Raw genomic sequence first — 15,264 nt, 5'->3', positions numbered from 1 at the left:
AACCAAGCCCTGAGCCTCACGCCAAATAGGCTGCTTGTCCTGCCCGCCAACCTCGGAGAAACCCAGTTCTTTCTCAAAAGACACCCCCCATTTGCTGTCACCTCCAGGTCCAGAGGGCTTTGGTGTGAGCTCTCTAAGATCCTGAACCTAAATGACCCCCACCAGCTCCTTACCTGGCCAAGACGGAAAGAGGCCCGGAGAACAGAGGCAGAACTAGTCTGGTTCACCCAGCAAAGCCCCAGCAGAGCCTGAATGGGAACCCAGGCACCCTGCCTACCCTGCCAGCCCCAGCCTCTCCCTCCACCTGGGTGTGCATGCCCCGTCCTCGGAATGCTCTGTGGGGTCGTCAAGCCGAGGACGCTCTGAAGCCGTTCTTTTCACACAGTAGACTCTCAGTAAGGCGGCCGCGCCTGGGGAAGGAAACCCCTGACCCTAAGTTGCCTAAGGGGTTCCTACAGGCAACAGAGGCACAGTCATAGCATCGGGACAAACAGGAAGTCTGAGTAGCCAGAACAAGGACCAGATTCGCCACGTGGGCTCCCTCTCCACAACTCCCCTTTCCAAGGGATCGAATTGGCCTCCAGGCTACACATGCCCCAGTGACAGTTCAGGACCAAGCCTGGGGCAGCAGGAAGATAGTCCCCCCTCTTGTCGTCCCCGGAGGGTCCCCCCAAGTTGGATCAGGTGTGGCAGGGAGAAGCATCTTCCTCCTTTTACCCCAAGCAGTGTGAGGACAGGAAGCCTCCGCTCTGTAGTTGGGAAGGGAAGATACCCTGCAACCCCAGAGCTTTTACTCCCAAGTTCTTATGGGGACAAGAACAACGGAGGAACACCCAGCCTACGAGATGCAAAGGGGGTGTATGGAGGCGTCATTCCAGTCACCATGGCAACATGTGACATGCTTCCTCTCTGTTCTCGGGACCAGGGATGTATCTCTCCCTATCCTGTGAAGGAAAAAAGGCAGACTTGACCCCAAACCAGGGAGAGAAGAAACAACTCTTGATCCTGACTCAGTGGATCCCGAGATGATTTATCCGGCTTGGAGTAAGGGTGGGAAGGCAACAAAGGGGGCTCGACGAGGCCCAGGCCCCTGGGAAGTACAGAAAGATTTATTTGAGCCAAGCGGGGGGAGGGGGAGACAGGGATATGAGTGGAGAATCTCCTTGGAGTGGGGATGCCCCAGACCTCTTTCCCCATCTCTGGGAAGAAAAAAGCTTGTTGGAAGCGATTCAGGAAGCTCAGAATATTTCCCTGATCCTGGAGAGGAGAAGCAAGCAGAGCTGGGTCAGGCTGAGTCTCTGAATATCTGCTAGTTCTTAAGGGGAGGCCTCAGTCCCCTGGCCCCAGGCACTGACATCTTCTGAGAGAAAGCAAGGAGACGTTCCTGGCGGAAGCTAAGAGCGCCTAGGTACTTCTGTGCAGGGGGTGGGGGGGGAAAGCCTCAGGCCCCATGGGGAGGACCTCAGGTCCTTCTTCCTGGTGATAAAAGACTGCCTGGCTGTGGGAGGCTTCACCCCCATGGCAGGACAGGGCCCAGACCACTCCCTGAAGTGAAGGCGCTCTTGTCCCTAAGGGGAAGCTTAGGCCCCCGGGAGGAGGCTCAGATTCTCTTCCTCAGAATCCCACCATACCTCTGTCCCCAAGCGGGGAGGGCAGTTCTCAGGACTTAGTTCACAAGTGGAGGGTGGTCTTAGGCTCAAGTCCCCAGACAGGAAATCTCATGTCCCTAAAAGGCCGCCATGACTCAGGTGTACGTGTGCTGTCTGAAGTGAGGTCATAGTCAATGCTATCAGGGTGGACCCATATCTCAGGTCCTAAGGCAGGGGAGGTGTCTCATGTACATGCGGGCAAGTTCAAATTCTTGAGGGGGGGTAAGACTCAGGACCCTATTCCCCAGGAACTCTGTACCTATGCCCCCAAGGGAAGGGTCTCAGGAATTAATTCTGGTGGTAGGTTCTATTCCTGAGCTCAGATCTCATCTGTAGAGACACAGCAGTCACTGGGGGTAAGTAAGGGCCTCCTGTCCTTGAGGGAAAGCTCAAGTGTCCTTGGCACAGTGGGTCTCAGGCCCCTGAAGGCAGGCTTAGGTCTGTGGGAAGGCCTCAGACTCCATCTCTGGGACTCCATGCTGCCTGGATCTCAGGATTGAGTTCCCAAGGCAGAAATCTTAACATCCCTGACAGGGGGGGGGGTACTTAGATCTCTGTTACAGGGGGGAGGGGGAGCTATTACATCCCCAAGATGTGTTTTAGTCCTTCATAACTGGGTAGAAGGAGCCCATAGATCTCTGTGTGGACAGGGGGGGGGGGGGTGTCTCAGGCCCCCAAGAAAAACACTCAGACACCAGGCCCTGAGCAGAAAGGTCCCCTAAAGAATTTGCTTTGCCTAGGATCTCTGAGGGGTGCTATCTGAAGAGGCCTCACCCCCAGTCTCTGAAAGCCTAACTCCTTAAGCAGGGGGAATCTTAGGCTCCAGTAACCAAAACATTGAGTCTCATTTTCTTGAAGAAAGCCTCAGGCCTGGTGGGGGTGGGGGTGGGGGTGGGGGAGAGGGGCCAAAGGTCTATCCCTTAAAAGAAGTTTTAGCTCCTGCAGAGAGATTCCGACTCTTTTTGCCCAAGGAGGTCTCAGACTACCGAGAGGAAGCACAGACCCTAGTCAATTAAGAGAATGCGTCTCCTGTACCCCAGTCGAGTTTCTGGTCCCTGGCTATTGGTTTTGGCTCTTGTCCCCAAGGGGAAGGGACTCTTCTCTCCCCAAGAAAAGTCATATCCCTGGAGGAAAGCTCAGAAGATCCCTCTCCCCGAAGGGGATGCATATGTGTGTCTCAGGCCCTTGATTTTTAGAAGAGTCTCAAGCCACTGACGGCAGGCTTAGGACCCCTGAGGAATTGTCAGACCCCGCTGCTGAGGGTCCTGTGCTGTGTCCCCCCGGAGAAGGAAGGAGGGGTTGTCCTATACAGAGTGTCTCACACCCCTGAAAGGGTTTAGATATTTGGGGATCACTCAAACATCTCTGAGGTCTCAACCTTACTCGTGTCTCAAGAGAAAAACAAATCTCAAGCCACCGAACACAGACCAAGGTCCCTTGGAGAGTCATGAGACGCCCCTCCCAGGAGGCATTTCACTCTGCCTGTGTCTCCCGGGGCGTCCCCACCTACAGGCCCTTCAAGGTGAGGTCCCAGCACCCAGAAGAGACCACCAACACCATCCTTACGCCCTTCCTCTTATCTCGGGCCTCTAGCCTCAAGTCCTTGGGGCAAGGGGGCAGGTAAACATGGTGTCTCATGCCCCTAGCACCAGAGAAAAACAGTGACAGGCTCCGGGAGGTGACGTGCAAGTCCCCTGGGGATACCATCCGCCATACCCGCTCACCTGTCATTTCCAGCCCATACCTGCTCAACAGTGGCAGGGTCCATGGCCTCGATGCGCGCTGCAGCCGCTTCGTACTCATCCTCACTGTTGTAACCTGCGCCGACGTCCTCGCGCTCCGGACTGGCCCCGCCAACCGTGCCAACCCCGGGGGCTTGGCGCCGCCGCTTGCTGTGGCCGGGCCCCGAGCAGCAGTTGCCCACGCCCACCGAGCCGCCCACGCCCACCACCACGCCAGCCGCGCCTACACCTGCTGCCGCTGCACCGTGCGCGTCGCCCGGAACGCCGCCAGGACCGCCCGGGCCCCCGCAAGGTGGAGGGGAGCCCTGCTGGGGCCGGGGACCCGGCACGGCGCCGGGCGGCACAGCCAGCGCCCAGCGGTGAAGTGCCCCCGGTGGCCCCTGCAGCTGGCCCTGGGGCGGCGGCGAGGCCCGCTGTCGGGGCCCCACGACACCCGACTCACGGTCGCGGTCGCTGCTGCCCACGCCCGAGCCGCCACCGCCCACGCCCACACCCCCGCCGCGGCGCGGCGCCGGGGGCAGCGGCCCGGGCGGCGGCGACTCGTTGGTGGGGTCGGCGTCGGGAGGCGGCGGCTTCTTTTTGGGGAGAATAGTCATGGCGGCCCCGCCGAGTACCCCCCAGCAAACCCGGCGCGCGGCACGCCGGGACAGAACCCGGATGAGGGGCTAAACTGGTGCGCGGAGCACCACGGGATCGGCGGGCCTGGATAAAGAGATCGAGGCACCGGTTCGAGAGAGCCGGAGGCGACGCGCAGGTCACGCGACGGAAGAACCCGGATGTGAAGTCGAAGGTGAAGGCAGCGCGACGAGCGTCGTCGCCTGCTCTCGGAGTTCGGCAAGTTGATTGTTACGCTCTTTCCGGCCTTCCCGTTCAAGGGAAACTGAACCAAAACAAGCACCTCTTCGCCCCGCCCCCTCGCAGGTTCTTGAACTACCGGGTGGGGTCCAGGGGCGCCGCGCAAGCGCGCCAGAGCACAGCCCCGCCTCTGGCTCGGAAGTACGTGGGCAAAATCCTCGCCGCCGCCACAACAATCGCGGGCACCAACCTATCGAAGTGGCTGCGTGGGTCCTCGCTGACGCCCAAGGGCCAATCAGAGGTGAGCGATCGCCCTCCCGTGCCCTCCGGCTCAGATTTCACTCGCAGTCGGCGCCCGGCTTCTTGGCCTTTCTTCTGGCCGCGCCGTCCTGCTCTTGACTTCTTTCCCTGAGGCTTTGGCTCGCCGGCGGCGGCACAGCGACGGGCAGGACAGCTTGACCTGCCCCGCGCACGACAGTTTTTCCAAGCGCCTCCCTTCCGGGCTTCCAACTTGGCCGCTGTCAGTGGGACTGACAGGAAAATATCAACACTCCCAGAGCATAGCAATCCCCTGTAGCGTCAGTTCCGGTCCCACCCACCTGTAAATCCACACCCGGGGACTGGCGGGCGGTGCTTCCCGCTGTAAAAGGCTGAGGACTGCGGTGATTGGTTAAGAGGCGCGGTCACTCGAGTCCGACGAGCCAATCAAGGGACAGACAGGCACCGTGGGGACTGTGGGTGTTTGGGAAGCAGACACGCCCTCTTTGGCGCTACCTCACGTTCGCCCCCGCGTTGACCTCCCCGCCCCTGTGGCTAGTGCGCAGGCGCCGCAGAGCCGCCTTTTATTTACTTGTTTCTGCAACTGTCTTTACCTGGCTTGAGCCAAACTTTATGTATCCATCTCTGTCACTATCAGCGTCTCACGATGGGGTTAGTAAGATCTCTGCTACTGAGTAGCTGGAGAGTTACAAGCTAATCTAGCTCTTCTCCTCTTGTCTGTGTGATCTCTGGCCAAGTCATTTAACATCCACCCAAGCTCAATTTCTACTTCTCTATAAAATGGCAATGATGTTTCCAGTTTAAGGGTCAGACTCATAAAGGGTCTGATAGTGTTCCTGGCACTTAGTAAGGGCTCAATAAATTAGCATGATGGTGCACAGGCAAGGATCCCAGGCTTTGGAGTCAGGAAGACCTCAGTTCCAGACATGGATGGCCCATTACCAACTGTAGGACCCTGAGCAAGTCACTGTGTCTCAAATTTGAGCTTAAACCCGTGTGTAAAATGGGAATGATAATGCCTGCCCAGACTACCTCAGGGAGTTGTGGGGTTCCATTGAGCTCATAAACCAAGAAGCTGTTGTGAGAGGTGGGGGCTTGCTGTATCTTAGGAGCCAAGTCATACAATAGATTGACTGAAAGAGAGACCATCAAAAAGCTCTTCTGAGTGCCATCTAAACTTCCTTCAGATGCCAACCCTAGTTGAAGTCTTCCCTGAAGGGTATCCGTAATAAATGTGCTATTGTGTTTTCTTTTCATGAGACTTAATGGGAGAGGATTCAAGTTTACTGGGCCTATTGTGTTCAGGGCACTGCGCTTAATGCCTATGCACATTATCACATTGAGTCTTTTCATGACCATGTCCCTCGACCCATATATCCCACTCCCTACTGGCTATTTGTCTAGCACCACACATCTAAAACGGAACTTACAAAAGTGTAGCTAGTCATCACCAAGCACTTACTGTGTGCCTGGAACTATGTGCTAACAGCTTTGATGTTACCTTGGACAGTGTATGGCACCCCCAGCCTTTGCCCAAACCAGAAAACCTAGGAGTCAGCCTTGCCTCTTCCTCAACTCCCAGATGCCCGTCCATCCCAAGCCCTGCCAATTCTACCTCTCGAAAATTTTGCCTGTCCAACTCTTACTGCCACTACCCGGACAGGGCTCCCCTTAATGGGAGAGGACTCAGGTTTCCTGGGCCTGTTGTGTTGGCCACTACAAAAGCCGCCTCCTCACTGCTCTTCCTCCAGGAGTGTTTCTCTCGAATCCACTCTCCACAACCAGAATGATCATTCTGAAGCACAAACCTCATGATGACTTTGTTTGTAAGCCTTTAGAGGTCCCCATTATCCTTAGGATGAAGTCCAAAATCTGTATCCTAGCTTCAAAGGCCTTTTGTGATCTGGCTTACCTCTGCGTTCTCACCCTCATCGTAGCCTCACGCTCTGTTTCCCAGCTCTACTCAACTAATCTGAGTTCCCCAAAGGCCCCAAGCTCGCTCTCTAACCTCCAGGCCTTTGCACACGCTGTTTTCTCTGCCTGAAACATTTTTACCCTTTTGTCTTTACCTGGCGAACTGCCCCTCATTCTTCCTGTGCCGGCCAGGTTAGATTCTCTACATGCTTCTGTAATCCATCGATCTTAGTTCTCCTGCACTATCTTGTAATTGCTTAGCTGCCTTCCATGTTCACCTCTGTAGACAGAAATGATCTCTCCTTTTCTCATCTCTGTACCCCTAGGGCTAGCACATGATATCCAGTTAATAAATATTTGGTGAACAAAAGAAAGGATTATCTCTGTTTCCCAGAATAGCAGCCTGGGGCAAGAAAAGTTAAGTCATTCTCTTTCCCAGGGATTGGAATTCAGGTTGACCTGAATCCAAGGTCTGTCTTCTCAGTGCTCCACGGAGCTCAGTCACACAGTAGCCTCATCTACCCAGTAGTCCAAAGGAGGAATTGTAGGGGCATCCACAAGAAAGGGGGGGTGGCCACACTGAGCGATGCTTTTCATCAGGGTTCAATTCAGAGCCATTTTCTGTCAGGAAACCGGGGTTTAAGTCTCCCCCAAACCAAGCATGTGCTGCTCTGGGTCTCAGTTTCCTCATCTGTGAGTGAGGAAGCTGGCGCAGATGATGTCCGCATGTCTCAGGACCCCTCCTAGCCTGCCTCACTGGCTGGAGAGCCAACTCTTCAAGCCCCGCGTTTTCATTTCTCCTAGACCCTCATCTTCCAGAACACATCACCAACCATCTACCTCCCATACCTTTACCCACACTAGCCCTTCTACTAGTTGAAAGGAATTTAAATCAGAGTACTTTTAACTCCCCAGCCCTCCCCAGCCCCCAAAGCCACTGAGCCAGGAGGTGTTCATCCTCATCTCTCCTCTCAGGTTTTATTGACTGATGAAAACTCCATCTTTGTCAGCCACCAGCTCCACAGGGGCAGTGCTGGGGACAGGGAACCTGAGATGATGCCAGATAAATCAGCCTGAGAGCAAACAGAGTTCCGGAAGGTGACCCAAGAGGGAGAAGAGAGAGGAATATGTGGAAAGGTATTGTGGGACGAGTAGAGAAGTTCCTTCTGCCTCCTACAACTCCCAAGAGTTCAAGAACAACCCAGGCCTCAGCTCCTGGCGCTTCTGGACGCCTGCCCAAGTACGAGGAATCAGCTCATGATCTCCAAAACCCAGCCCAACCCTTGTTGGTTGCCAGGTGCTTATCTCAGCCGGTCCAGACTCCGGCCCAACCCAGGAAAGAAGCAAACCAGAGGGGAGAGGAGGAGGAGTATTAGAGGTGGCCCCTCTGATTAGGGCAGATGTAAATGCAGCAAACTGGGCAGAGGCTTTGCATAATGTCACAGCAGCAGCTGCTATTGCTAGAGTTTGCTGGGGGCCCAGCAGAGGATGGAGTTGCAAGGACCCATTTCCAGCAGCCAGAGAAGGGGGCTAGTGTTTGTGCTATCTGTGTGTGTTGGGAGAGGCAGCCTGACCCCTGAGGCAAGGCCTGGGGGTGGAAGGTCACTGCTGAGGCCACAGCCCATGAAGCCTGTGGTTGCATTCCAAGCTTTGGAATTTAGGTGTTGTTGGGCCTGGTGGAGGGTGGGGACCTCTCTTGGAGGCCAGAGCAGAGGGGATGGTTCTCTTCCCAGAATCCCCAAACCTCCACAGCCCCCTGACAGAGAGAAGAGGAAGTCTCACCTCTTCTCAGGCTAGAGCTCAGATGTCAGGTGGGAGCCTGAGGGCCCAAGGGGAGGAGCATGCAGGAGGCCAGCTGGGGGGAGGGTCTGGTCCCAGTGTGCTGGGGCCTGAGGAAGCCTAGCAATTCAGCTCCCACCAGGAAATCTGTCTGGGGTGGGGGAGGTGTCCCATTCCCTGGCTATATCCCCACAAGGTAGGCCATTCCATGAAACTCCATTGCATAGTTCTCAATGGGGGGGGGGGCATTCCCCAAGCCTGCCCCTGTCTGTCCCCCAAAAAATATGGCTTTGGAAAGGAGTCCCCAAGAATCAAGAGGGCCCTCTGGATGGTGGGGCCCAACCCTCACAGGGAAGAGATCTTCACAGTCTCAGGGAGGAGGCAAGGGGTACCCAGGCTAGAGTTCCTGAGGGTGCTGCTGGCCCCGCCACCGCCGCCAGGGGAGGAAGGTTGGCTCTCATCTGGGGTGTTGGCAGGAGGGGTAGGGATACTGATGATGGCAGCCACAAAGTCCCGGCTGTCGCAGTTCAGGTCAAGGTTGTCGTGGAGCTTGGCATTGAGGCTTGAGCGGCTGTGGATAAGGGTGGGAAGACAGAAGGTTCTTAAAAAGTCATCTTAATACTTGCTACGGCACTCTTGACATTTATTGAGCATCTACTGGATCCCTGGCACTAAACGGTTCCCCTGCACCCCCAATCACTGTGAGGGCTCTGAAGTTAGGCAGCCCTGGGTTCGAATCCTGATCCCAATTTTACTACTCTAAACCTCTCTTTTCTCTCATGTGAATAATAATAATACAGTAAGTATTAATAATAATAATACAGTAAGTCCAAACTTAACATCGTTAATGAATTCTGTGACTTTAAGTGAAATGATGTACACCCAAATTTTACCACAGGCTAATTAATAAAAACAAGGGTTAAGTTTCTAGTCATTTCACCAATGTTATAACAAAATGGCATTGGGAATATTAGTCATAAAAAAGGATGAAATCTTACCAGCTGTGACAGCATGGATGGACCTAGGGCAGTGGTTCTCAACCTTTCTAATGCCGCGACCCTTTAATACACTTCCTCATGTTGTGGTGACCCCCAACCATAAAATTATTTTCGTTGCTACTTCATAAATGTAATGTTGCTACTGTTAATGAGTCGTAATGTAAATATCTGTGTTTTCCGATGGTCTTAGGCTCTACAGCAGCGGTTTTCAGGTTGACCCACAGGTTGAGAACCGCTGCTGTGGAGCCTAAGACCATCGGAAAACACAAGGTATTTACATTACAATTCATAACAGGAGCAAAATTACAGTTATGAAGTAGCAACGAAAATAATTTTATGGTTGGGGGTCACCACAACATGAGGAACTGTATTAAAGGGTCGCGGCATTAAAATGGTTGAGAACCACTGACCTAGAGGGTATTATGCTAAGTAAAATAAATCAGACAGAGAAAGACAAATACCAGCCCTAGCTGGCTTTGCTCAGTGGATAGTCAGCCCATGGACTGAAGGGTCCAGGATTTGATTCTGGTCAAGGGCACATACCTAGGTTGCAGGCTCTCTCCCCGGCCCTGGTCTGGCACATGGGGGAGGCCACCAATCGATGTCTCTCTCACATCAATGTTTCTCTCTCTGTCTTTCCCCCTCCCTTCCACTCTGTAAAAATCAATGGAAAAATATACTCAGGTGAGTATTAATAACAACAACAAAAAAGACAAATATCATATGATTTCACTTATATGTGGAATCTAAAGAAGAACAAACTTGAAAAAACAAAACTGAAATAGACTCAGAGATACAGAGAACAGACTGGTGGTTGCCCGAGGGCAGGGGAGCTGTGGGACTGGGTGAAGAAAGGTGAAGGGATTGAGAAGTACAGATTAGTAGTTACGAAATAGTCATGGGGATGAATGTACAGCAGGCGTCCTCAAACTACAGCCCGCGGGCCACATGCGGGTGTTTTTGCCGTTTTGTTTTTTTACTTCAAAATAAGATATGTGCAGTGTGCATAGGAATTTGTTCATAGTTTTTTTTAAACTATAGTCCGGCCCTCCAACGGTCTGAGGGACAGTGAACTGGCCCCCTGTTTAAAAAGTTTGAGGACCCCTGATGTACAGCATAGGGAATATAGTCAATAATATTCTAATAACTATGTATGGGGCCAGGTGGGTACTGGAAATATTGGTGGGAACACTTTATAAAGTATGATGGTCTAACCACTATGCCGTATACCTAAAACTAATACAAAGAATACTGAATGTAAATGGTAATTTATAAAGAACAAACACAAAAAAATAAAATAAAACGATATTGAACAAAATGATGTTATTCAAGAACCTGCTGTATTGCTACCTCACAGGGTTCTTGTGAAGATTAATTGAGATAATAAATGATACAGAGTGCTCAGAATAGTGCCTGGAGCAAATGGGCGTACAGACACAAAACATCTATTATGATAGATTCCTTACAATCCTAAGTCCTCATAATAGTGTACAGTAAGAGAGCTATGTAATCTTGTCCCTGATCTTTCTGATGTTACCTCCCACCACTCTCTCCCTCCCTCACTCCACTCTACTCACAGTAGCTTTCTGGTTCCTTATTAGAGACATACAGACCTAGTCCTGCCTCGGGGTCTTTGCACAGGCTGTTTTCTCTGCCTGCAAAGCTCTTCCTCTAGATATCACATGACTCACCCCTTCACCTCCTTCAGGTCTTGGCTCAGATATCACCTCAGCAAAGCTCTCCCTAACCACACGGATAAAACTACGTCATACACTGTTCTACTCTCTCTGTCCCCCATCCCTGATTTATTTTTCTCCTTGGCACTTAACACACTGCATCATCTGTGTATTTGTTTATTAACGGTCACATCCCACTAGAATGTAAGTTCCAGAAGGTCAGGGATTTCTGCCTGAACTGAACTCCAAAGTGCCTAAAGCTCTGCCTGGCATATAGTAGGTGCTCAATAAACGGCAAGAGATTGAATGAAGAGCAAGGAATTCCGGACAAGATAAGCCCAAGCTCCCAGCATGGAGGAGTTTGGGTTGGAGCTTGACTTGCTAGGCCTGAAGTCATGAAATCTCAGACCCCTCTGGTCTAAGCTCTGAGCTTCCTCAGGGATGGCCAGGGGGTGGGGGTTTCTTACCTCTGAGGGACAGGGCTCCTCCGCAGCCCCGCCAGAGTGTCCAACTCCTGCATGCTGCCACGGCTGACCGAGGCAGTGGAGTTGGCAAGGCGGATGGCACGGCGCTTGGCCCGGCGGGGGCAGCAAGAGGATAGAAGGCTGCCAGGCCCCACTGGCTGGGAGGACACAGAGGTGCTGCGGCTGGTGCGGCCACCCAGCGAGACGGCACCCAGGGCCTCGTTGAAGGTTAGCTCATCGGTGAACTCATGGCACTGTGGGAAGAAGGGAGGCACGGTCACAAGGCGCCACATCAGGGCTGCCACCGCCACCAGGCCTTTGCTCATGCCCTGCCTTCCTTTCCGGAAGTGGCTCCCTCTTTCCTTCCCTTGCCCACCCTTCAAGGCTCGGCTCTATCAGGCCTCTTCTAGGAAGCCCTGCGTGAGCCTCCAAGTCCACAGGGGAGAGCTGGCTTGGTCGCAGAGAGACCCCCTTCCCTCTGCCATGCCCCTTCTCCTTAGGCCTCACCGTTGTCTTCTCGAGACAGTGCAGCAAGTGGTGATGTTGTTTCTCAAAAGCGGACCGGTTCCTGACACACAGGGCCTGTTCCTCCCCACTGCCGCTGTCCTGGAGCGGATGGAGCAGACAAATGAGGTCAGCACCTTCCTCCTCCCATCACTGCTCACGACCAACCCCGATCTGGGACCTGCCCACCTCAAGGCCCCTGTTCTGCTTGTACTGCAGGAAGGCGTTGGTGGTCCCACTCTTTGCCAACCGGATCCTTGCTAAGCGCACCTTCTACAGAGAGGAGAGAACGAGTCAGGTGGGTGAACACAGGAGGTGACTGACTGGCTTGGGGTGGGGGGAACAGGAGATGGAAGGGGCATCTACCTGCTGTGCTCGGCGCTTGTCAGCGCGCTGGTTCTGGTGGTAGATGCGGCTGAAGTTAGAAACAATGACTGGCACAGGCAGAGCGATGACCAGGACCCCACTGAGTGAGCAGATGGATCCGAAAATCTTGCCAGCAATGGTGCTGGGCACCATGTCTCCGTATCTGGGGCCAGAGGAGGTAAGGCAAGGTCAAGAAAAGTGCCCGCCCACCCCTCAGTCCCCCACTGCATCCCATTCAATCCAACTCATTCTGTGACCCTGGCCAGGCACTCAAACTCTCTGAGCCTCAGTTTCTTGCTCTGCAAAATGTGAGGGATGGATGACATTTCTGGTCACCAGCGGGGGTCAAATGAGAATGGGCCCTCAGCCCCTGCCATCTGCTGCCCCCTTGCGATCTGTGCAGGCATCTGACTCAGCTGGAAATCTATTAATACCCAGCATGGGGGAGAAAGAGGAAGTTATAGGCAGTAAACATGGCCTCATGGAGAGAGAGAGTTCCACCACTGCCAGCCAGCTGAAGGGCTCTGAATCCCTGCTTAAATCTGTCTTACCTTCTCTAGGTAGGACCCCTTCCTGTTCCCCCAGGGAAACCCCAAAACTGTCCTCACGTGTTTCTCCATGCCATCCCCTACCCATGGAGATGGAGCAGAGCCAATCTCACCACCTTGTCTCACAGAGGGAGTGCAAACCAAAGTCAGGGAGGTTCCATAACCGACTTGCTCAAGATCACACAGCATCCTTTCGTCCTAACCACAGGACCAATCGGACGCCCTCCACAAAAGACTGGATCCTCAACTAGGAGACATGGGCAGCTGCCCACCCACCCAGGGTTGTTGTGAAGACTAAATAGGGTAAAAAAAAAAAAACCCAAAAGACTAACTAGGGTAAAAGGCATCAAAATACTCAGTTCCAATCCATTTTCAAGGCTCAGTATTTGTTTGTCGACCTAATCCTGAACCTCCAACCAGAATTAATTTCTACACTTTAGAAACCTCAAATCAACTTTTCTATACCTCTATTAAATCTCTGAGCAAGCTCAATCCATCCCTTCAACAGATACTGTGTATACCTAATCCTGGTGACAGAAATTAGGTATTTTTATTTAAACTCATGTTGTTCTTGAAGACACCCTGTGTCTGCCCTAGACAGTGTCTTCAAGAACAACATGAGTTTGGTGCTTCCATTTGATGTTTTTATCCCAACTATTTTCTTTCAAGGATTATCAGCAAAAAAGATACTGCTGAAAGTATCTTATTCTGGAGAGCCACAGAGGTAGTGCCCCACACTATGCTTGTAGAGGGTTGGGAGTTGTGGGTCCTCAAGATGGAAAAGGGGGCCCTGGCTAGTTTGGCTCAGTGGATAGAGCGTCAGCCTGTGGACTGAGGGGTCCCAGGTTCGTTCGATTCCGGTCAAGGGCACATGCCTGGGTTGCAGGCTTGATCCCCAGTGGAGGGCATGCAGGAGGCAGCCGATGGATGATTCTCATCATTGATGTTTCTGTCTCTCTCCCTCTCTGAAATCAATTAAAAAATACATATATATATATATATTTTAAAAAAAGATGGAAAAGGGGGTGATATAAAACCAATACCTATTTATCCTGTACCAGAAACTTTCACAACCACGATGTCACTAAAGCCCCTCAAAAAGGGATCATCTTCTCATGTTACAGAGGGGAAACAGGCCCAGAGAACACACGGTCAACAGGAAGAACACAGCTAAGACAATCCTTGAACCCAAGTCATTGTCAAAGCTTGGGTGGGATTTGCAGATTCGTCCAACTCCCTCCGTTTTTACAGATGAGCAAACTGCAGCTCAAACAGAGCTCGTGTGCCTAACCTTTTACAGAAAGGGTGAGTGTAGCGGACGGATCGGGCAGCTCCCCCGCACAGGGTCTGCAACTCACCCAAGCGTGGTCATGGTGACAATGGTATACCAGAAGGCTGCGGGGATGCTGGTAAAGTTCGTCTTCTTTGTGCCCTTCTCGGCGTAGAACATGACCGTGGCGAAGATGATGATGGCCATGGTGAGGGAGAAGAGGAGGAAGCCCAGCTCGGAAGCACAGCTCTTGAGTGTGTAGCCCAGAATTCGCAAGCCCTGCGAGTGCCGCGAAAACTTGAAGATGCGGAACACGCGGAACACGCGGAGGGTGACGAAGGCGCCGGACACATCCTCGTTCTTGGGCACGAAAAGGCCGATGTAGTAGGGCAGGATGGCCACCACGTCGATGAGGCTCATGACGCTGCGCAGGAAGCGGCAGCGGCTGGGGGCGGCGAAGAGGCGCAGGAGGTACTCCCCGGTGAAGATGAGCACGCAGGCCGTGTCCATGCAGAAGAAGGCCGTGGGGAAGCGGTCCCCGCACGGCTGCTCCCGGGGGGGCCGCCGCGCCAGGCTCCGGCACGGGATGGTCTCCACCACGTTGGCGATGACCGACACGGCGATGAAGAAGCCGGTCACGTAGTAGAACACGAGGGCCGCCGTGCTGGTGTGCGGGTTCTCGAAGGCCCGCCAGAGCCTCTGGCGCAGGGAGCTGCCGGCCCGCAGGGCTGGCCCCTCGGCGGCCTGCTCGGCCTCCTCGTCCTCCGCCAGGCGCTCGGCGTTCTCCTTCTTCCGATCCCGGTACTCCTCCAGGCAGCAGTCGCCCACCAGCTCGGGCACCAGGCCGTAGAAGGCCAGCTCTTCGTCGAAGGCCTGGATGCACTCCTGCCGCGGGCAGTGCAGGCGGCCGGTGCGGTAGAAGTTGAGCACGTGTCGGAACATGTCCGGGTCGCGATCGAAGAAGTACTCGCCCGAGTCGGCATCGTAGAAGAACTCCTTCTCCGAGCTGCCCAGCAGGGTGTCCGGGTACCGGTCCAGCGTGTTCTTCCACGTCTCGAAGCGCCGCCCGCTCACGTTCACCACCAGAACCTCGTCCGCTCGGGAGGCCTTCACCCCTGGCGCCGGGGGCAGGGGCTGCTGGGCCAGGGGCAGCCAGCCCACCGCAGCCGCCCGCGCAAAGGGCAGCCACGTGGCCACGCCTGCCGCCATCCTGCCGCGCCCCAGGCCCCTCGGAGACTTGGGGGGGGGTGGCCTTTAGGAGAATGTGGCTGTCTCCAGGA

General features: G+C 53.9%; 2 protein-coding genes and 1 long non-coding RNA gene across 4 annotated transcripts in view; 1 reads left to right on the top strand and 2 right to left on the bottom strand.

Annotated features, from left to right (window-relative positions):
* Positions 1-4,761, bottom strand: part of OTUD5 (OTU deubiquitinase 5) — a 26,698-nt gene extending 21,937 nt beyond the window's left edge. For both annotated transcript variants that reach the window (XM_028134932.2, XM_008158221.3), the window contains exon 1: positions 3,394-4,761. In XM_028134932.2, the coding sequence (XP_027990733.1) occupies positions 3,394-3,987 (594 nt within the window). In that variant the 5' untranslated portion in view covers positions 3,988-4,761. The remainder of the gene's footprint in view (positions 1-3,393) is intronic.
* Positions 4,425-12,963, top strand: LOC129148630 (uncharacterized). Its single transcript, XR_008555633.1, has 4 exons — positions 4,425-4,487; positions 12,020-12,098; positions 12,210-12,344; positions 12,923-12,963. It is a non-coding gene; the product is annotated as an uncharacterized LOC129148630 (long non-coding RNA).
* Positions 8,411-15,264, bottom strand: KCND1 (potassium voltage-gated channel subfamily D member 1). The gene is made up of 6 exons (XM_008158223.3): positions 14,073-15,264; positions 12,167-12,329; positions 11,990-12,073; positions 11,804-11,902; positions 11,300-11,550; positions 8,411-8,729 (listed from the first exon to the last, which is right to left on the bottom strand). Exons 1-6 carry the CDS (start codon positions 15,191-15,193, stop codon positions 8,504-8,506), a joined length of 1,944 nt encoding a protein of 647 aa, XP_008156445.1. The 5' UTR covers positions 15,194-15,264; the 3' UTR covers positions 8,411-8,503.

This window comes from Eptesicus fuscus, chromosome 1 (genome assembly GCF_027574615.1).
Source record: "Eptesicus fuscus isolate TK198812 chromosome 1, DD_ASM_mEF_20220401, whole genome shotgun sequence".
Classification (NCBI taxonomy): domain Eukaryota; kingdom Metazoa; phylum Chordata; class Mammalia; order Chiroptera; family Vespertilionidae; genus Eptesicus; species Eptesicus fuscus.
Note: the sequence above shows the minus strand (reverse complement) of the source record. Positions and strands in the feature narration are given on the sequence as shown.